The sequence below is a fragment of the Musca autumnalis genome, unplaced genomic scaffold, assembly GCF_047663935.1.
Source record: "Musca autumnalis isolate F117 unplaced genomic scaffold, ASM4766393v1 scaffold_3, whole genome shotgun sequence".
Taxonomy (NCBI): Eukaryota; Metazoa; Arthropoda; class Insecta; order Diptera; family Muscidae; genus Musca; species Musca autumnalis.
The window spans coordinates 146,539,242-146,563,504 of NW_027411866.1; the positions used below are offsets into that span (position 1 = coordinate 146,539,242).

The 24,263-nt window shown below is 35.7% G+C and overlaps 2 protein-coding genes across 5 annotated transcripts in view; both read right to left on the bottom strand.

Moving 5' to 3' along the window:
* The window catches only part of LOC141397879 (uncharacterized), a 283,294-nt gene that overhangs the window by 168,990 nt on the left and 90,041 nt on the right, over window positions 1-24,263 (bottom strand). The window lies entirely within an intron of this gene.
* Window positions 14,483-24,181, bottom strand: LOC141396368 (salivary protein Tsal1-like). Its single transcript, XM_073971772.1, has 3 exons — window positions 24,026-24,181; window positions 15,311-15,703; window positions 14,483-15,235 (listed from the first exon to the last, which is right to left on the bottom strand). The coding sequence occupies exons 1-3, from the start codon at window positions 24,069-24,071 to the stop codon at window positions 14,577-14,579; spliced, it is 1,098 nt and encodes a 365-aa protein (XP_073827873.1). The 5' UTR covers window positions 24,072-24,181; the 3' UTR covers window positions 14,483-14,576.

The following is a 24,263-nucleotide window of genomic DNA, read 5'->3' on the forward strand; positions in this document are numbered from 1 at the left end:
GAAACCTGTCAAAGACTACACCTAAGTATAGGTTCCTATGTGCTGCAATAACGTAAAATTCTTAAAAGCTATTTACACTACATGTATTTTTACATATCGTGTAAACACCCCTTAACTATACCATTGTCTCTTAGAAACAGCTACCACAAATATTTATTTGTTAATCAATACATGTGTAAGTCTATTATTTATGTCAATTTTATTTTAATACAAAACTAATCACATATTTCATTGTATGGCGAGATGTGAGATAAAATATTGTTGATTTAATTTTCTGAAATTGCAAAAATACTTGTTTGTAAATCACCATTGTTTGCTCTAATTTTCTAACAAGATGACAAATTGTCAATAAAACGAAGATTAACTGCAGTTTGTAGTTACACATTTTTTCGTATCAACAACTATATGTACGGATATTTTATGTAAGAGACAATGTAAGATAATTAGACTTGGACTAACAGAAGTCATTGAATTTGTCCGGCCAGCTTGTCACAAACGACAGACCACTCTTATCTTCGAATACGTTAGCATAATTGAGAAAAATACATACGTATGCGTGTTGTTAAATGAAATTAGCATTATTTTATGTCAGTATATTATGGTCAAATTGAAGAAAACAATGCCGTATTTCGGAGTTACTTGGCATATGTTATACAGCCTATGCCTTACTAACCACGGTGCGCCTTTATAAACTTTTAACTTGGGAGGTTTTTTTGGATTCTGAAATTACGATGTTCATAGATGAGCAAAAATAAAAAAGAAGTAAAAAAGTATCAGTCGGCTTTGCCGACAGAGATATACCCTCAGCCAATGAGAATTGAAACTTTCATCTACGGTCAGATCGAATGTATTTATGGTCTTTTAATTATTTTGTGGCATTTTTTGGACATTTGAACTTGCCGACGAAAATGTGAAAGGAATGGACCGACATAGTTCATTATGGAAGTGGATTTTATTTTGGGAGTCATACCTTTTCGATAGATATCGAGCCCACTAGTCATTTCAGGGGGTCATCGAACAGTATCGGTATACATTTCAAAGGATCTTCAAACAGACCTTAAACTGCACTTAGACACAAATTTTGAACTTTTGTTGAGGAGGTAACCTTAGGTACCTCCATTTTAGAAGTAAAACTAAATTTGGACAAAAAATATTAGGAGATCCACAGTTTGTACCAAATTGTGTTCAAGAGATAATGGTCTGAAAGTGAACTTATCCGTTATTTTGTGTGATAGGTACCCGAAGGAGTGGACAAACATAGTCCATATTCGAACCTGTAGTGGGTTTCTCTAACACATTTTTGGAGTTACCGATAAAAATCGGAAAAAATAATATGCTTATAATTTCGAAAATTAACGATATTTTTTGGTAACGTAGCGACCAATAAAAAGTAGTCGTAAACTTCTACCGATACCAACAATTTTGTCAACTTTAATTTGAAATTTTCATTAATAATTTTGCGTTTTAAAGTTACTGTCGTTAACTCAAAAAATGAGTTAGAGAATCGCACTACTGATCTATATATGGTAGATATATTAGGATGTGTAAAGTATGGACCAAATCCGTCACTCTGTAACGAGACAAATTGATCACATACATAAAACCAACGACAGCGCTGCCCCACTACCACATTACAATCGGCCAACGGAGAACAGCAAAGCCCCACTACCCAACAGCGTCACAACCTGCCAATCCATACTAACTGTTGGGTTCGCTTGCGTTTCAGTGGGATGTGTGTGTTACAGTGCAATTTTAGGCAAGCGACAGCATAACAACTGCAGAATAATTCTCAACTGCTCTGTGCGACTGTACATACTAATATTCCAGTTTCGTTGGCGAAAGACAGGCTTGCTACTGCAGGGAGCCAGCCATACGGGCTTGAGTACAGTTGTGCGTTCGTGGTCCGCCAACCGACACGGGAGTGTAGAGAGGTTGGGAAGTATTTTTGAGAGCTACCCTTTGCGCGGTGGCTAATACATTCACTCCACCTCCGGGTGTTGTTCCACTCCACCTTCGGGTGTTGTTACACTCCACCTTCGGTTGTTGTTCCACTCCACCTTCGGGTGTTGTTCCACTCCACCTTCGGGTGTTGTTCCACTCCACCTCCGGGTGTTGTTCCACTCCACCTTCGGGTGTTGTTCCACTAGCCCGTATTCGTAGTATAGTGTAGAAGTTAACTAAGAACTAACACTAACTAACGAAGACCCGAACAACCGAGCCGAGAGCTGAATCACCGAGTGGCACGATACGAACACCGAGTGGCCGAACAGCTACAACACGAATCACCGAGTGGCCGAACACATAAGAACTCCGAGCGCCCGAACATCTACAGCGCGAATCACCGAGTGGCCGAACCCCGAACACGGAATCACCGAGTGGCCGAACACATACGAACTCCGAGCGCCCGAACATCAACAACACGAATCATCGAGTGGCCGAACCCTGAAGGCCGAATCAACGAGTGGCCGAACATCTACAACACGAATCACCGAGTTCCCGATTATCTTCAAATCACCTACTACAGAACAACGAATCATCGAGTTCCCGATTATCTTCAAATCGCCTACAACCGAACAGCGAATCACCGATTTCCCGATTATCTGCAGATCGCCTGCTACCGAACGGCGAATCACCGAGTTCCCGATCATCATCAAATCAATCGCTGAATCCAAGTTGCCGATCCCTCAGCCAATTATCCTTCTTATAGTATTTAAACATCAGTATATTATAAATAAGTTTTACATCAATAAATATCCGATTTAACCCCCAGGAAAGGGAGATTACTCGTCTTATTATTCAGTAAGATTTAGTGGGTCCTTATGGCGACCCTGGACACGACTAAGTCTACCGAACATTTTTGAACTTTTGTGGGGGAGGTACCTGAAGGAGTGGACCGATATGGCTAATGTTCGAACTTAAACTAGGTTCGAACAAAATATTACGAAGGCCAAATTTTGGACCAAATCGGTTGATCCGTTCGAGAGTTATCTTGTGCTCCAACCACTACACACGGTGTCATAGGGGTTTTTTGCATTTTTGAGGCTATTTTCTCAGGAAGTATGGAGATGCTCCTAATGAGACATGTACCGTTTTAAGCTGGGCAGTAAATACAAGTTGTTACATTAAAAATCAAAGCCGTTCGAGAGCAGGTCCTAAACTGAACTTTTCTGAAATTTTGTGTGGGAGATACCTGAAGGAGTGGACTGATTGAGTCCATATTGGAACCTCATCTAAGTCTGGTAGAAATTTCACGATGTGCAAAGTATGGACCAAATAGCTTACTGCCTTCAAAAGTTATCGTGCGCATAAATTTTCCCAACATTTTCGAACTCTTGTGGGGGAGGTAGCGGAAGGAGTGGACCAATATAACCCATCTTAGAACTTAAACTAAGTTTGGACAAAATATTACGAAAGCCAAATTTTGGACCGAATCGGTTGATCCGTTCGAGAGTTATCGTGCGTTCCAGCCAGCCAGCCAGACAGACAGACGGACGGAAATGGCTAAATCAACTCCAAATTGTCTGAAACGGATTTCGTCCAAACATACTTGGGGTCTAAAACCATTACTTCGATAAGGCACATTTTGCCTGTATGAAAGTGTATATCCCTCGTTAGGATAGATGCTGAGGGTATAAAAACAAAAAAATCGCCGGAGGAATTTTCAAGTAAATCGCGGTCAAAGTTCTAATTTTAGGGCTTTTTAGGTTTCCTCGATTTTTCTTAGAAACAGCAGGTCCTACCGAAAAGGGATTAGTGAAAAAGTGGTATCGAAATGGGACTACAGAAAATGTTGTAGAGGATTTTCACTGCTACAGCATTTTCTTTAGTCCCATTTCGATACGACTTGCCGTTTCCAAGCAAAATCCTGAAAACCTTAAATGTGAAATTTGACCGCGATTTATTTAAAAATCCCTCCACCGATTTTTTCTTGTTTTTGGATTTTTCTTATCTATAAACATTGCTGTTTCAGAATCCGCAAAAAACTTCCCAGGTGTAAACGGTTTACTTTAAAGTTAGTTAAGGGCCCCGTACATGACATTGTTTTATAAGGAGGTGATACAATTTAAACTTCTATATATCAATCTTGTAAAGAATTTTCACAGCTAAAATTTTTTCTAATCCCTTTTCGGTAGGACTTGCGGTTTCCAAGCAAAATCATAAAAACCTAAAAAAAAACCCTGAAAATGTGAACTATGACGCGGTCATCTATGAACATTCAGAATCCACAAAAACTTCCCAGGTGTAAGCACCTTTCATTTAAAGTTAATTAAGGCGCACGGTGTTACTGAGATAACGACTCAAAAACTCTAAAGACCCCTACCCCTATTTACAAAAAAAAAAATACAATGTCCATAAGGCACAAAATTAATTTTGAGACCGCGGTCATAGGCCCCAATTTCCCTATCGAAGAAAGTCCAAATTAAATTGAAGCCAACGCCCAATTTTTTAGTTTATAAAAGATGTTATCTTGGCGTTGCAGGTCTTTGGCCTAAATTTAAGATTTTCATCCATGAACAGACTACCTTCTTACCTTAGTAATTCGGACTCAGTTTAAAAGTTGTTTGAGGATCGCTTTACATTTTTTGCAAAAGGCACTCTTTGTGAGTATAGCGATAGAATGTTATTAATGGGCAAGTCAATGATTTCTGACATATTGGCGAATGGCTGATTGGCTCGACAACTATCTGTATCGAAAAGAGTGGGTGACATTGTTTCAAACTATGCAGTAACTGATTGTTGTTGACTGATTGAAAGTTTTAACAGTTACCAACTAAATTGGCTGGTTGGCACGCCAAATATCGAAAGCAATGACTCCCAAAATTATATACAGTTCCAATATGGAAAATGTTGGTCCATGCCATCGCGTACCACCTTCGTAAAGGTTTAACACTTTTGTCCATTGGTCATGTTTTAGGACACATGACTACAATATTATATTTTTTGTTTATTTCTAGTCCGAATTCATCAAAATTGGACTGAATTTTCGTGATTGGTTCACCAAATACCTCAAATCGGACGAAAATATATACGAGAGCTATATCCAAATCTGAACCGATTTTCACCAAAAGCAATAGTGTTCTTCCTATGGAAAAAAGTTCGTTCCCAATATTCAGCTGATTCGGACAATAAATGCTACCAGTATTTTGATCACAAAAATACATGGACAAACGAACAGACGGGCGGACGGGCGGACGGACGCACATGCAAAAATCGACTCAGAAAGTGATTCTATGTACAGTGGCTCCAAGCGAAAGTCGTACACCTCATGAAATTGTTTTAATTGTCTTATATCTCCGGCACAAGAAGGGATATGAAGAAATTATTTACGCAGCCTTTTAGTGCATTTAGTCGACAATTTAGAAACACGATATAATAAAATAATCAACCCGTTTACATTGTTGAAAAATTAAATTAGCTAAAATACTAAGAATTTTAGCACCAAGCGAAAGTCGTACAGCAATTATAAAGACAAAGTATTTGTTAATATAATTAATTCTAGCACATGTTCCTGATTTTTGTTAAATCCTACGATCGATTTAGTGTAACATCTGTGCTTCTTTACAATTGAGAGGGTCAATTCTGGAAACTTGTATCAGGTTAAATGGAAAAGAAGAGTAAAAATGAAATAAAAATTTTTTTTATAAAACAACATGAGAAAATGATTTATTCAACTTTACAAAAACAATTTTTTTAGATTCAGCAGATATCGAAAATTAAAACTGCAAAGCTATTCAATACCTTGATGTCTACTAATAAGAAAAAATCACATATGAAACATTTAAAATAACTCAAACATTAAAAAATAATATTTTCTTTTGGATAGTTTAATACACGAAGTGCAAAATGAGTTGATTTTTAGTGTCCCGACACTCTAATCGATTGAGAAAAATATTTGGAAGCTTATTTTTCCAATGTGCAGTCAAATTTTTACAACATAAATACCTTGTCAATTGGTGATAAAAAAGGCGTAAAAAAGCTCTACATAAATTTATCCAAGAGCGATGTTTAGAATATCAAAACAATAGCGATGAATGCATAAATTTTCTTAAAAGCGTGTAATTTTCATAGATCCAACAAGTTCTGTGCGAAACCTGACATTACATTGTGAAAAATCCCACAAATTGCTTTATGTCTAATACACGAATAATAGAACATAACGCATCAGTGTATTTGTGAGTGTGTGGCGCTTATCTTTCAGATTTGAATCTTTGTTTTATAATTTTTTTTAACTCTTGGGAATCAAACTGTGAGATTTTATAATTAAAATGAGTTCTCACTACCTGGCGAATAATGTATTGGTCAATGTAAGCGTTGTTCTTTCTGCCAAAACTCTGACTTCAAGCATAAAAGCTTATTATTTGCGACCACTGGTATTAAATAATTGTTTCAATAACATGGGTTGGCTGGACTGTAGTCCAAGCTTGAACAATAAATCGTCTATAGTGGTTCTATAAATGGAAAATGTCTCCTGACGACTTATAATTCCAGACATCCATATAGGAGAGATTTTCAAAACAAACAGCGATATATTTTAAACTTCAGCTGTTCAAAACCGGTCAAAAATATTCTAAATCGATTGCAGAATTCAACTGAAACCAGAAATATGCCGAAGGACGATTTATATTAATACATATTTTGTCTTTATAATTGCTGTACGACTTTCGCTTGGTGCTAAAATTCTTAGTATTTTAGATATTTTAATTTTAAAACAATGTAAACGGGTTGATTATTTTATTATATCGTGTTTCTAAATTGTCGACTAAATACACTATAAAGCTGCGTAATACTAATACTTTCCTCATATCCCTTTTTGTATCGGAGATGTAAGTCAATTAAGAAAATTTCATTAGGTGTACGACTTTCGCTTGGAGCCACTGTATATCTCTAAAAGCAACTATTGGTGTTTCTCGCTTCTTTTTGCATATAACATACAAATGCAGAAACACATAATACCCTTACCACAGTGTGGTGTAGTATAAAAATCGGTAATTACAAAAAATTTGTGGTTTGGTCATGAAAATCGATTTCTAAATCATTGTGCATCGTATTTGTTAATCCGCTGAATCTGACAAGTGCTGAACACTTGTGTCAGAGTTACCTGAAAATATGGAGCAATGTAGTCCGTCTGTGAACTTGATCTTAAATATTACTTTTATCAAATTTCTACCCACGATGTCAATTTTATCGGCATGCCAGGGTTTTATCATGCTACCTCAATTGTAAATTTTGGATAATTGTTTTCTTTTGCTTGAGAAAAACTAACGTTTTCGCGTGTTTTCATATGATACTCAATTAATACTTTTCAGTATAAGTGTCCCACCAATAAATGATTACACCTCAGTCTTCAAATTATGTCAACGAAATTGGCGTTAATACAAATGATGCAACGAATATAATACATACACAACACACATACATACACAAATGTAGATAAATATTACAACAAATGCGATTATCTTAATATTTATGCTAAATATTACACATGTTGTTGCATTTTAGCCAAATGTTGCACACAGTGCACACATGCAACTTCATTGCACAGCGCTTATGCATTTTGCTTGCTAGGCATTTCATATTTATGAACGTAGACTTGAGTTATGAATTGGTGACAAATTTGTTGAACAAAGAAAGACACACATGTGAGTGGTACAATTATCGTCATCATTGTTGGCTATTACAATGCAGTGCAGAGTGAAAACGTTTGTTATTTGTTGTTGAAAATTGCTGCCATAAATTATAACATACAATTATGTGTTGATCCATACGTAGTTGGTTGTAATGTAAAGCAAAAGATGGGGTTTCCCTCCTATTATTTCACGTTTCGTTTCCCGACAATGGCATCTTGCCTAAACGTTTGATGTCTATCTATCATTGTTGTAATATTTAAACGGAAATATATATGTATGTATGTAGTTTGGGCAAAATTTAATGTTCATTGGCTTGTATACAAAAAGAGAAACAAAACAAGTAAAAAAAAGTATCAGTTGGCTTTTTCGACAGAGATATACCCTCAGCCTATGTGAATTGAAACTACGGACAGATCGAAGGTATTTAGGGTATTTTCAGAATTTCGTAGCCCTTTCTAGACATTTGAAGTTGTGGACAAAAATGTGGATTAAACACGTGCAATAGTATAACTGTTTATATCAACAAAACAGATATATCATATACATAACAGATATAATATGATATAAATGTGGGAATGAGTGTAACAGTTATGATATTGTTTGGGTTGTGTATACTCACAATAACATAACTGTTAGAAACAGTTCTGTGTTGTATATGAACGAGTGAGAACTTTATTTGTTTTTTCGTTCTCAAGTATCTGTTGTATAACAGATATTTTTCAAATACTACAGATACCAACAGATACTATAGGCTTGTGTGAATAACTTCTAAGGAAAATTTCATAAAAAATAACATTTTTGAACATTTTTATTATTTAGGGGATAAATAAATATTAAAGACATGAACTGTTATAACTGAACGCATCAATTCGAATGTCTGGGTTCAGTGAGTGGAATGTACGAGGGCTACTAAAAAAGTTTCCGACCTAATAATGAAAACGCGAATATTTATCAAAAATAGTTTTCTTATATTCCAAATATTTATTGCAAATAGTTTTGTTATATTGAAGCGTTTTTTGTGGTTATTTCAAAACTAGGTTTAAAATACCTTCAAACCAATTTATTTCCCGCAGGCAAGTGTTAGCTTGTTACATTTTTAAATTGATGTGGTACTGATTAAAAAGAGAGGGAGATAGAGAGAGTAACATATTTGCTTTCCTATGGATAGTTTAAACAAATACTTACATATTATATGTTCCTACAAGATCCCGGAAGGGAGAAGGCATACTTCTTCCATATCAATGAGTGCACAGCGATTCATATTGGCCCAATGATATGGGACCTACTTTTATCGCCGAGTCCGAATGGATTATCTTACGACACAACTTGTAAATAAGTTTTCATGGAAGGGAAAAGGGATACTTCTTCCATATCAAGTCCGAGCCCGAACGGAGTATCTTACGACACAACTTGTAAATAAGTTTTCATGGCTGAAATACTCAGGCCACCACCGCCGAAAATGTTGTTGTTCTGGTCGGGGATTGACCTTAAGAGAATAATACCTTCAAAAGCCCTTAAAACGACGCGTCACTTTGTAAGGTAGGGGTTGTTCCAAGCTGAATAGACCTACAATACATTTACCGAAGTATTATCCACCTACTTACTTCCGACATTAAAGTAATTTCCACAGAAGTACAGTCATTGGGCTATATCGGTGTAGAAGCAGGCTGATAAAGAACATATACACTTTATATGATCTTAAATTATTATTTCGAGAAGTTACAAACAGAATGACAAACATAATATACCCTCCATAACAAATTAAACGATTATGTTACTCTTAATGGTTTTCATAATGCAGAATTTGTTATTGGTCCATGGAATGATTCTGAAGAAATTCGAAATTCACATTTTTGATTTGGTTTGTAGTACTCGGTCCAGTAGCACCATGTCTAACCAGATTTTGTATCCTGACTATCGGGTCAAATAAGTTATAGGTGCTTTATATGTGCACAATAATGTGACTTTTAGGGACGCGATATCTTATAGAGAATTTTACGGTCGTTGTCTTTTGCTTTAGTCACTTTTTGGTAAGGCTCACAGTATTTGAAATATATAAAAAACCCAAAAATATGACCTTTGACCATCAATAAGTTTCTTTGCACGCATGGGATCAACAGAGATTTTTAGGACCTCATTTGTAATGACAAATTCTACATCTCCACCAAAATTCAGCTCTGTAGGAATTTTTCTATTTCAATTCCTATTTTGTTTGGGCTACATACAATAAATACTTATTGTATCACACCAATATCCATTTATATCAGTTTGTACAAACCAGATATAAACAAATATGTTCCTTTTTTTCTGTCTATACCAACTCATATCATACCTGTTTGAAAAAGTATCAGTATCAACTTGTAACTGAAACTACATTCTACATATCCATACTCACTCAATGTTGAAAAATGTCGGAACTGATATATTCAGTTGTATCCATGCAGGTGTTTAATGTGGATTAGGATTAAAGTTCAAAAGTGTTGCGAAGAAAGTACTTAAAGTAATGGACCGACATAGTCCATTATGGAAGTGGATCTTATTTTGGAAGTCATACCTTTTCGATAGGTATAGCGCCCACTAGACATTTTGGTGGGTCACCGCATAACTTTTGGACCAGTATGGCAGGAAGCATGGAAAACATAATATCGCTGTAAGCAGGACAACAAGGAACAGCATCGGTATACATTGCCAAAGGATCTTCGAACACACCCTAAACTGCATTTAGACACAAATGTTGAACTTTTGTGGTAGAGGTACCTAAGGAGAAGACCGATATTGGCCATGTTTTGCAGTTAAACTAAATTTGTAGAAAATATTAGGTGATCCAAAGTTTGGAACAAATTGATTGACCCGTTCAAGAGATATCGTTCAGGAGATATCATATTCAAACCTGATCTACATATATCTGGTAGATATATTACGATGTGTAAAGTACACGCATACAAACAATTCAGCAAACATATAATGTGTTTGGATGCAAATATAAAATATGTTTGGATTCAAACATATTATATGTTTCCAACAGTCCCTAAGATAACATATGTTTGGATCCAAACATATTTTATGTTATAACATATATTTTTATGTTAGAACATATACACTGTGTGTAATTTTTTGAGTCATGTTTTACTAACCATATTCTGACTCCACAGTGTGATAGAACACCAAAAACGAGAAGACACGTGTCTTGCCGTTTTTCCCTATCTCATCAACTTTCGCGGTTATAGGCCTCCAAAGATTTGAGGCTTTGATGTAAAAAGGGTCATTTAGTCAGGGCTATATCTCCCAAACCGTTAAGAAATAGGAATTTATCTCAGAGCCAAAGTTCTTACTCTTGTCTTAAAGAACAAAAATTGTGACCACATATAATCCATCAAACTTCATCTGCTAGGACAAAATCGCCATGGTCAATTTTTTTTTTTAAATTTTATCTCAAGTTTTGTTATACAGCTATCAAACCGATCAAATTTGAAGCCAACAACCAACTACAAAAATGTACCTCAGATGTCAATAAACATCTTTCTAGAATATACAAACTCTGTAGAAACGGATCTTAATGGTCAAAATAGCAAAACAATTTCGATTTGTATCCTCTTTTCTCGGCTTCTGCTCCATAGATACTAAACCGTTCAAAATTTAAGAAAACAATCAACCACAATATTGTAGCAAAGGTATCAGTAAACAACTTTCTGGAACATACTAAATGTCTATGAACGGTTCTTAATGGTAAAAATAGCAAAAATCTGTTAAAAATATCCAATTTTTATACTTTTTTCTCCGACTCTGGTCCAAAGATACACAACCGCCCAAAAATTTAAGATGTAGTCAACCACAAAAATGTACCTAAGATTTCAATAAACAACTTTTTAGAACATATGAAGATTCTAGCAATGATTCTTAGGGCTGAAATTCACGAACAATTAAATTATTTTTAACATTCCCCCTGCTCAGGTTTGGAAATAACAAACTGTTAAAAACTCAAAGAAATTTGAAAGGTTTGTTATTTACGGACCTGAACAGGAAAGAATGATCTAAAATAATCGAATTTTGAGCTTGAAGAATTGTTCCTAGAATCTTCATTTGTTCTAGAAACATGTTTGTAGAAATCTTAGGTACATTTTTGTAGTTGACTGTATCTTTATTTTTTGGGCGGTTGCGTATCTTTGGGCCAGAGTCTGAGAAAAAAGTATAAAAATTGGATATTTTCAAAAGATTTTTGCTATTTTTACCATTAAAACCATTCATAGACATTCGTATGTTCCAGAAAGTTGTTTATTGATGCCTTTGCTACAATATTGTGGTTGATTGTTTTCTTAAATTTTGAACGGGTTTGTATCTATGGAGCAGAAGCCGAGAAAAGAGTATAAAAATCGAAATTGTTTTGCTATTTTGACATTAAGATCCGTTTCTACAGAGTTTGTACATTCTAGAAAGATGTTTATTGACATCTGAGGTACATTTTTGTAGTTGGTTGTTGGCTTCAAATTTGATCGGTTTGATAGCTGTATAACAAAACTTGAGAAAAAATGTTAAAAGAAATTTGACAATGGCGATTTGACCTTGCAGATGAAGTTTGATGGATTATATGTGGTCACAATTTTTGTTCTTTAAGACAAGGGCTACAACTTTGCCTTTGAGATGATTTCAAATTTCCTAACGGTTCGGAAGATATAGTCCTGACTAAATGACCCTTTTTACATCAAAGCCTCCAACCTTTGGGGGCCTATAACCGCGAAAGTTGATGAGATACGGAAAAACGGCGAGACACGTGTCCTCTCTTTTTTGGTCTTCTATCACGCTGCGGTGTCAGAATGTGGTTAATAATTTTCGTGTTGCACAGTGATATATTTTTGCTGCAAAATATGTCAGAGAGGCCGTTTTCTTCCTCCGCGTATGGACTAATTTGGTCACTCCCGGACTAAATTGGTCGTGCGCACAATTTTTCCGAAAATTTTTGAACTTCTGTGGGGAAGGTACCTGAAGGAGTGGACCGATATTACGAAGCCCAAATTTTGAACCGAGTCTGCAGATCCGTTCAAGAGTTATCTTGCGCTCCAATCACTACAGACGCACTGTGCTTCCGCCCGTGGACAAAAATCGAAAAATTTATGTCAACAAATTTGATTGCGATTGAAATAAATATTCTCTAAACACATTAAATTTTTATTATCCAGTATTATTTTTGCCAATTTACGGCGTAATATGCCAAGTTAAGTCGAAGAAGTTGAGATTTGTATGTGGTACCTTAAAAACGAAAAAAAGATTGGCAAAGCATTCGTAGCTTATGAGTGAAATTATAAAATAATTAAGAGGTAAATGTACAATTTCCAAAATGAAACTTATAGTTGATGGCATTGACAATATTCTTACTAAAAAACAAATTCAAAATTCGTTTTCTAAGTTCCTTAAAAATAAATTTTTTGAAAATGACTTTTTGTGCTATTTTTAATATCATTGCTATAAATTTATGTTGAGTTTTACTAATGCTGGCCCCGTAAGGGCAAGTCCATATTTTTTTTAATACAGGGGAAAGTCTCTAGTTTACGATAAAAAGAAATTCAGCTGCCACCATCTGCCACCTTGTAAGTTATTCTCCTTATACCACGCCTGTAAAATTGCCAAAATTCCGAAAATCGGGAGGTTCGTTTATATGGGAGCTATACCGAAACGTGGACCTATATTGAACATTTTTTGCAAGGAGGTATAGTATTCCCTCAGAACTTGAAATGCAAATTTACAGCCAAATCAGTTGGAAGATTTGGCTAAAATCGTCAAAATACCGAATATCGGGAGGTACGTTTATATGGGAGCTATACCTAAACTTAGACCTATATTGAAGATTTTTTGCACGGACGTATGATCTTCCCTCCGAAGTCAAAATACAAAATTACAGCCAACTCGATTAGAAAATCTGGCTAAAATCGTCAAAATACCGAATGTAGGGAAGTACGTTTATATGAGAGCTATACTTAACGTGGACCTATATTGAACATTTCTTGCAAGGTGGTATGTTGTTCCCTCAGAACGCAAAATGCAAAATTATAGCCAAATCGACTTGAAAATTTGGCTAAAATCGTCAAAATATAAAAAAATCGGGGGTACCTTTAAATGGGGGCTACACCAAATGTGGACCTACATCCATTAAATTTGTTTTTCTTCCTTTTGGGCTCGTTATAAAACTATGTTTAAAATTTCGAGGCGTTAACTAATTAGAACTATTTCTGGCACTCCTTTCCATACAAGTGAGACCACTGTGAGACGGTGTCATAGGGTTTTTGCACCTTTCAGGCTATTTTCTCCGGAAGTATGGACTTGCCCCTGTTGAAACTTGTACCGTCGTATGGGGGACAGTGAATACAAGTTGTTTTAACACAAATCAAAGCGATTCGAAATGTTTTGTGGGAGGTACCTGTGGGACTAGACGCATTGAGTCCATATTGGAACCTCGTCTAAGTCTGGTAGAAATTTCACGATGTGCAAAGTATGGACAACATCGGTTACTCCCTTCAAAAGTTATCGTCCGCACAAATTTTCGATCATTTTCGAACTTTTGTGGAGAGGTACCGGAGGGAGTGGACCGATATAACCCATCTTCGAACTTAAACTAAGCTTGGACAAAATATTACGAAAGCCAATTTTTTTCCGAATCGGTTGATCCCTTTGAGAGTTATCGTGCGCTTCAGCCAGCCATTCAGACAAACGGACGGACATGGATTTCGTCCAAACATACTTGAGGTCTAAATCCATTATTTCGATGAGGCACATTTTGCCCGTATGAAAGTGTATATACAGCCTCGTTGGATAAATGCCGAGGGTATAATAAAAAGACAAGTTAGTATATTTTTTTTTTACGTTTTTTCTCTCATTTATGTAAATTTTTATACAAATTTTAGTTAACTAACAATTTTGGTTTCACTTCTATGATCACTTCCAAAAGTCTCCTTTAAACTAACAATATCCTCTTAAATTCGGCATAACTCTTTCCATGAAATCTTCTTGATCACAACAATAGGTGTAGCCAAAATAATTGGATGGCCTTAAATCAAGTGACGTTGGACACGATGTCGGTCTACAAATATTAACCGGAAACTGGGGTAACTGGGGCGGTACCCGTTGATCGTGTATATTATTGTATTGGACAAACACAGTGCGAACACCATTGCGATTTAGAACCACTTTAAATGTCCACAATGGAACGGGAATAAGTGCATTACGAAAATAAATGGGCACCTCACTCCCCTCGGCATTGGGTAATGTTAGGACATAATCAAAGGCACCGCTACACACTTTCGAAGGTGTATTTATGGGATTTCGTGCCCATTCTTCCATTAAACGCCAATTGCCATCATTAATGGCATGAAATTGCGGTATAACATTTATCATTTTGAAAGTTGAGGCAATTAGGGTATTTGTAATAAAATCTCCAGCCGCTGTCATGTGGCCACGATCAAAGCGACGATCCTGTTCGTTGGAAGACATAAATGCCTGGGATGAACCCAAGCGATTATTGAAATTGGCATAAATGTCACGTTTATTGTAGGCCGAAAAAATGTTCATAGTGAAGATTTCATCCGGATCAAATTGCATGCCAAAGGGGCGGCCCTGGACTTTAAACATAAACAGAGAGAAATATTTTATAAATGAAAAGATAATAATAATAATTTTCCCGCAAAAATAGCTACCAAATGGATATGCCTCGTTAATGGTAAAAACGCATCTCATCTTGCCGTGATCAAAACACACGGAATATGTTGGAAAGAAATAATCCTGATCTCTACAGTGTATATTGTAGCCCACTCGATACAGTTGATAGGGACATAATTCCTTATCGTCAATCACCTTCATTTGTGGCCTCAAACGATTATGGCAAAATGTTAGTTGTGCATCCGATACCAATTGGCCATTTTCACATTTCATTTCCACAATATCATCCATATTGCAAACCATATACAATATGGTTCCATTTGCTATGGGCTGTTGACGCAACAGCTTCAATTCTTCATCTTTAAATTCGACGATAACATGCCAATCATTTCGTATATCGTTGAGATAGCAATTGGCCGCGAGGGGTAAGACTGTGAAAGGTAAGAGAGAAAAGACGAGAAATTCAATAGCAATCATCGAGTATAGGTATAGGTTAGTCGAATGGATTTCCATTTGGGGTTTTTATACCCTCAGCCTTTAGGCTAAAGAGGGTATTTACACTTTGATACGACCAAAAATGTGCCTCATCGAAGTAATGGTTTTAGACCCCAAGTATGTTTGTACGATATCCGTTTCAGACAATTTTGAGTCGATCTAGCAATTTCCGTCCGTCTGTCTGTCTGTCTGGCTGGCTGGTGCGCACGATAACTCTCGAAAGGATCAATCGATTCGGTTCAAATTTTGGATATCGAAATATTTTGTCCAGATTTGGTTTAAGTTCGAAGATGCGCCATATCGGTCCACTCCTTCAGTTACCTCCCCCACAAAAGTTCAAAAATGTTCGGAAAAATTTTCCGCACGATAACTCTTGAAGGGAGTAACCGAATTAGTCCATACTTTGCACATCGTGACATTTCTACCAGACATAGATGAGGTTCCAATATGGACCCTATTGGTTCACTCTTTCGGGTACCTCCCACACAAAATTTTGCTTAAGTGCAGTTTAAGGCCTGCTCTCGAATCGCTTTGATTTTTGTTGCAGCCACTTGTATTCACTTCCCCCATTAAGACGATATAATTTTTTTCAGGAGCAAGTCCATACTTCCTCAGAAATAAGCACGAAAACAGCAAACAACCCATATAATACCATGTGTCGTAGTTGGAGCGCACAATAACTCTGGAACGGATCAACATATTTGGTTCAAATTTTGGGTCTTTCAATATTTTGTCCAAACTTAGTTTAAGTTCGAAGATAGACCATATCGGTCCACTCTTTCCGGTACCTCCCCCACAAAGGTTCAAAAATTTTCGCCAAGATTGTGGGCATGATAACTCTAGGAGGGAGTAACCGAATTGAACCAAACTTTGCTATTGGTAATATTACTTTCAGGCATAGATCGGGTTGTAATATTGACTATATCGGTGCACTCATTTGGGTATAGTTTAACAACTCCTCTCTGATCTTATTAATTTGTGACGCAGCAGGTTGCACTTGCAGCCCCTGTTACGACGTTGTAATTAATTTTTTTCGTGGGAAAGTCCATACTTCCTGAGATAATGACCCAAAAAGGTCCAGAAAATCCTACCGGTGGTGCCGGTGTAAAATGTGGCTAATGTGTAAAATAACCCTTTAAGAGAGAAATTGATTTAGCTCAAACTTTGTAAATTAAAAAGTAAAATTGTAATATATTTAAATTCAGAAAATTAAGTACAACATATGCTCTGTTCCAGAAATTTCAAGAATCTACTAATTTTTACTACGATAGCAATTTTCCCTTTATGTTATCGAAGAAAATAGTAAAAATTAGTAGATTCTTGCAGTTCTGGAACAGACCAATATTTAATTACAATGTGCAACACGAAAATTATTAACCATATTCTGACACCGCAGTGTGATAGAACACCAAAAATGAGAAGACACGTGTCTCGCCGTTTTTCCCTATCTCATCAACTTTCGCGGTTATAGGCCTCCAAAGGTTTGAGGCTTTGATGTAGAAAGGGTCATATCGTCAGGACTATATCTTCCAAACCGTTAGGAAATTTGAATTTATCATGGAGGCAAAGTTGTAGCTCTTGTCTTAAAGAACAAAAATTGTGAACACATATAATCGCCATGGTTAAATTTCTTTTTAAATTTTCCCTCAAGTTTTGTTATACAGCTATCAAACCGATCAAATTTGGTGCACACAACCAACTACAAAAATGTACCTCAGATCTCAATAAACATCTTTCTAGAATATACGAACCCTGAAGGAACAGGTCTTAATGGTAAAAATAGCAAAACAATTGCGATTTTTATCCTCTTTTCTCGGCTTCTGCTCCATAGATATTAAACCGTTAAAAATTCAAGAAAACAATCAACCACAATAGTGTAGCAAAGGCTTCAATAAACAACTTTCTGGAATATGCGAAATGTCTATAAACGGTTCTTAATGGTAAAAATAGAAAAAATCTTTTGAAAATATCCGATTTTTATACTTTTTTCTCCAACTCTGGTCCAAAGATACCGAACCGCTCACAAATACGTATACTTCCAACTACTAAAATCTACCTAAGATTTCAATAAACAAGTTTCTAGAACAAATGATGATGCTAGGAACGATTCTTCAAGCTCAAAATTCGATTATTTTAGATCATTCTTTCCTGTTCAGGTCCGTAAATAACAAACCCTTCAAATTTCCTTGAGTTTTTAACAGTTTGTTATTTCCAAACCTAAGCAGGGGGAATTTTAAAAAAATAATAATACGATGTACAAAGTTTGGACCAAATCACTTGCTCGCTTCGACAGTTATCGTTCACCATTTTACAGAAACATTTTGAATTTTTGGGGGAAGGTATCCAAAGAAGTGGACCGATATGGTCCATCTTCAAACTTCAACTTAGTTCGGACAAAATGTTACGATACCCAAAATTTGGTTCGAATTGGTTGATTCCTTTGAAAGTTATCGTGCGCACCAGCCAGACAGACAAACGGAGATGGCTAAATCGACTCCAAATTGTCTGAAACGAATTTCGTCCAAAAATACTTAGGGTCTAAAACCGTTATATCGATGAGGCACATGTTTGGTCGTATCAAGGTGCATATACCCTTTCTAGCCTAAAGGCTGAGGGTATAAATATGAAGTGCGTTCAAACTGAAAGAAATTCCACCTCAAATTTCCTAAAAATAGAACATATGTTTTTTTAGCTGATTTTTAACTTCTAGTGGCCATAGAATAACTAGTTATTCAGTGTGACATGACCTTGTTAAAATAATGGGTTAGTAGGGGGTGTTCTAAGTAATTAAAACTACCACAAAGTACTATAAAACCCATTATTTTGGGAGGATTTTTTTACTGGGTAAATGAGGCTGAATGAGGAATATGGCTGATCAATTTTCAGGAGAAAGAAGAAAGAGCATGAACGACGTGAACGTGAGAATCTCGAGATGTTACGAATGAAGTCCGAAAATCTTACCAGAGTGTAGTACACCAGACTGAAGGGTATGGTGCAGACACATTTTGCTGCAAAGATGATGAAGGAAATCTGGCAACTAAAACATATAGCGTGCTGATCTGGAAGGAGCATTTATGAAGCTTTTAGTATGGAATATGGTCGGCAATGAAGATACCCCAAAACGATTCGCAAACGACGCCGTTGAGTGTCTACCACCTAGCCAAAGCGAGGTTATGACAGCAATTAATCGTTTGAAAAATAATAAAGCAGCAGGACTGTTCATTACCGGTGGCGAAATGCTGGTAAGAAGTATGCATCAGTTAATTAGCGAAAACTGGTAAGAAGAAAGCATACCCAACGATAGGAACCTCAGCCTACTACTCCTCTTTCACATGTAATTCGAAACATTCCAGTTGTAATTCGTAACATTTCATTTGTAATTCGATTATTCTATTTGTAATTCATAACATTTTAATTGTAATTCGAGAATTCCATTTGTAATTCGAATTATTCCATTTGTAATTCGAAATATTCCATTTGTAATTCGAATTATTTTATTTGTAATTCGAATTATTCCATTTGTAATTCGAATTATTCCATTTGAAATTCGAATTATTCCATTTGTAATTCGAATTATGTCATTTGAAATTCGAATTATTCTATTTGCAATTCGAGTTATTCTATTTGTAATTTGAATTATTTTATTTGTAATTCGAATTGTTTTAGTTGTAATTCGAATTATTCCACTTGTAATTCGAATTATTCCAATTGAAATTACACATGAAATCATTCGATTTACAAATGGAATAATTCGAATTTCAAATGGAATAATTCGAATTACAAATAAAACAATTCGAATTACAAATAAAATAATACGTATTACAAATAGAATAATTCGAATTACAAATGGAATAATTCGAATTTCAAATGGAATAATTCAAATTACAAATGGAATATTTCGAATAACAAATAGAATAATTAGAATTACAAATGGAATAATTCGAATTACAATTGAAATGTTTCGAATTACAAATGGAATTCTCGAATTACAAATAAAATGTTACGAATTACAAATGGAATTCTCGAATTACAACTAAAATGATTCGAATTACATCTGAAAAAGGTGTACTTAAGTCCCGTACACAAGAAAGGAGACAAGACGGTTTGTGCAAATTACAGAAACATAAGTCTCCTACCCACCGCATACAAAGTGCCATCGAGCATACTGTGTGAAAGTCTAAAATCTATGGTCAATAAAATAATCTGGTAATACCACTTCGGTTTTACGCCTGGGGCTGGATTCTTGTTCTATGAAAATTTGAAATGAAAACTATTTCCTTTATATTTTTTTCATTTGACAGTTTTTTTTTTTCATTTATAAAGTTTTCATTTCACATTTTCATAGAAACAGAATTGAGCCCCTGGTTAATCAATCATTGACCAAATCTTAACAATCCGCCACCTACTAGAGAAGACCCAGGAAAGACAGATCGACAAATAACACCTTTTCGTTGGGCTGCCTTCGACAACCCAATTAGATCAAAGGTGATCCAAGCCATGTTCAAGTTTGGCATACCTGCAAAACTAATTCAATTATGCAGTATGACATTGGCTGACACAAGGTCAGCAGTTAAAATAGGATGGAATATGTCGGAGCCTTTTAACACAAAACTAGGTTTCAGACAAGGTGACAGTGTATGGTGTGACCTATTTAACATCCTCCTGGAAAAGGTCACGCGAGATGCTAATGTATATACTGACAGAAAAACTGAATAAAAATAGCACTAAAGATTTAATTTTACTGACCTACGTAAAAGACACAGATCAACGTGAGCCGTAACAGCCACCTTTGCTATAATTGGAAAAGATCCAAGATACCATGAAAAAGCTCAGAACTTTGTTGGTACTTCTTCTATCTCAAGTGTACACCGACCTCTCCATGGTGTCAGCTAGGGAACTACCTTTAATAGGCTGCGTGTGCCACCAAGAAAGGCCTTGACCGTCTTTAACATGGGTGCTTCTTGTATCTCACGGTGCGCCTTAACTAACTTTAGCTTTGTTCCTTTACTTTTTTAATGGTAAAAGTGGTAAAAGAGAAAAGTGTCAAAATTGCTCTCTCATGAACATTTTTACCAGAAAAATAAAGGAACGGAAAAATGGTAGATCTGTAGTGCGATTATCTAACACATTTTTGAATTACCGACAAAATTCGGTAAAATTAAAATGCTTATAAATTCATTCGCTCTGTTCTAGAACCTGCAAGAAGCTACTACTTTTTACTACGATAACATTTTTTCCTTTATGTTATCGGAAAAAATAGTAAAAATTAGTAGATTTTTGCAGTTCTGGAACATACCAATTATTAACGAAATTTTTCGGTAAGTTAGCGACCAAAAAAATGTAATCGTAAAGTTCTACCGACAGCAACAGTGTTGTCAACTTTTATTTGAACTCTTCATTCATAATTTTGCGTTTTAATTTTACCGACATTTGTCGGTAACTAAAACTGTCAAAAAGAAACATAAAAAATCTTTTTTTATTTCACAGTTTTTAATTTTGTTTTGTCAACGTTCGATTTTTCCTCTGTTTTTCGTTAATTTCTTTCTTTCTTCATTGTGAAATAATCGTCAAACAAATGTCGAAAAATCAGTTCTACCATTTTTGACCTGCAGAAATTTGTATGGTAGCCTGTGGTAGAAGAGAATGGCATATGTGCTCTCTCTCCTCTCTCACTCTCTTAAAAATTGCTGTCAGTTTTACCACTTTTTGGGGTTAAGGAACGCTTTGCAGGTTAAAAATGGTAACAAATGGTAAAAATGTTAACATCAGGTAAGTAAAGGAACACAGCTTTTAAATGAAAGGTGCTTACGCCTCGGAAGTTTTTGCGGATTCTGAAACTACAATGTTCATAGATGAGAAAAATAAAAAAAATCGCAGGAGAGATTTTCAAATAAATCACAGCAAAATTTCACTTTTTTAGGTTTTTTTTTTAGATTTTCACGATTTTACTTCGAAATCGCAAGCCCTATCGAAATGGGATTAGAAAACATTTTGTAGCACTCTCTACCAGATTGACCTTAAGGTGTTTTCGTAAGTTTTACCATTTTTGATATATAGAAGTTCTGTATAGCCTCCTTATAAAACAATGTCATGCAGGGTGCAACTTAACCAACTTTGAATGAAAACCGCTTACACCTGGAAAGTTTTGCTTATTCTGAAACAGCAATGTTCATAGATAAGAAAAATCCAAAATCAAGAAAAAATCGCTGGAGGGATTTTTAAATAAATCGCGGTTTTGAGAATTTTGCTTGGAAGCGGCAAGTCATATCGAAATGTGACTAAAGAAAATGTTGTAACAGTGAAAATCCTCTACAACATTTTCTTTAGTCTCATTTCGGTAGGACTTTCTACTTCCAAACAAAGTCCTGAAAACCTAAAATAAATTTAAATGTGAACTTTGACCGCGATTTATTTAAAAAAAAAAATTTCCTTGTTTTTTGAATTTTTCTTTTTTTCTTTTTCTTTGCTGTTTCAGAATAACCAAAACTTGCCAGGTAAGCGGTTTTCATTCGAAGTTGGTTGAGGTGCACCCTGCCTGACATTGTTTTATAAGGCGGCGATACAGTCAGTACAGTGTCCCAATTTGAACTTCTATATTTCAAAAATGGTAAAACATATAAAAATACCATTAATGTCAATCTTGTAGAGAATTTTCAATGCTACAACATTTTCTTTAGTCCCATTACAATAGGTCTTGCGGTATCAAAGAAAAATCGTGAAAACCTAAACAAACTTTTTTCTTTTTTTATTTATTAATCTTATTCCCATGGTTTTAAGTACACAACTTCTGGGTTTAAGAAACTCGGGAAGCAAGGGCGATATGAATTCATGTTACAACCTCCACAAACTTCACTATTCGTGTTAAAGCCTGATGCTGTAGACACTTTTATATCATTAAGATAATACATTATAGTCGTAAATAATGTTATTTAATAGTCTCAATAAATAAAATTGTAGAGAATTTTCACTGCTACAACATTTTCTCTAATCCCATTTGGATAGGGTTTGCGGCTTCCAAGCAAAATCGCGAAAACCTAAAAAAAAAAACCAAAAAAGGTGAACTTTGACAGCGATTTATTTGAAAATCCCTCCGGCGATTTTTTTTTATTTTTTTTTTGGTTTCGGCGTTGGCATCACACTCAAGACACAGCAGTCATCATATAAAGTACGAGTTTGGTTTCGGTATTGTAGTTAGTCGCGGATGAAAACATCTGGTCTCCAGTTTCACTGCGGCGGATGAAAGACTTGCTAAAATTCGGATATTACCTAAATTTTTCAAAATCAATCTTATGTGCGTACATTCCTCAACCGTAGACAAGGACGAGCAGACCAAAGATATATTTTACAAACGCTTAAAATTATTCTAGGCGATTGTAATAATATAGTTGGAATGCAGAAAATCTTTTGTCCAAAAGTCGGGAAATTTAGTCTCCACAATGAAACAGCTGACAGGGAAATGACTTTGCAGCGACAAAAAAATGGTCGATTGCAGCACCAGATTTAGGCATCTCGACATTCATAATGGCACCTGGCTGTCACCAAATCAAACAGCCGCAAAGTCCATACTTGGATATCAGTGACCTCCACCAAGGAGCTTATGGTATGACAAGAAGTGTTGTGCAGTTACCGTAGCACAAAGGAGAGGTATGGGTAGAAAAATAGAGAGTCTCATCTTTCTTATTTTCCGCAGTAAAAATAGAGAAATGAAAACACTGGAAGTTAATAGATTGGCCGTTGAGTAGAACCGGAGCAATTGGCTAGATCATCTGAAGAGTTGCAACATTGGAAACAGAATTAGTGAGTGGTGTTCAACGAAAGAAGAAGGTATGACCTCAGTCACGTTTGGCGACGTTACGATGGCTGATCCGATAAGATTCGCAAGTTATTTTAATCAACAATTTGTCGAGCATCTCGGGAGTGACAGCGCGAAGAGTAGAGAAGGGCAGGATCGACCCGATACGGAAGCCAGACAGGGATGCCAGCGAAAGTAAATCATACAGGTCAATTCCGCTTTTGTCGCCTGTTATTGTTATTATTCGCCTTATGCTGTTTTAACAAAAGCCGATTCACCGATGGGTCGAAGATGGAAGAAGGAGCAGGAACTGGTATGTATTGTTATTAACTGAACATCAGACACTTATACGAACTTAGGGATAACTGTAGCGTTTTAATGCAGAAGTTATTGCAGTGTTGAAAGCTTTAGAGAATGAGAGATTTTGGAGATAGAGTGGGCATAGTATATTATTATCTGCGCTTACCTTTGGAGGATATTAACAAAGTAAATATTACGAATTTTGCAAACATAACAATTACGATTTTTTAATTACTGAAAAAAGAAAATTTCGACCGAAATGTAATAAAAACAAATTTTGAATATTTTTTTAAACTTATGACAGGAAACTTCACATTTCAAATGTGAAAATATGTTTTTCAGGGCCATACCTATAGCTCTGCGTGTTGCGTGTGCGTTCAACAAAATACATGTATTTCAATTTG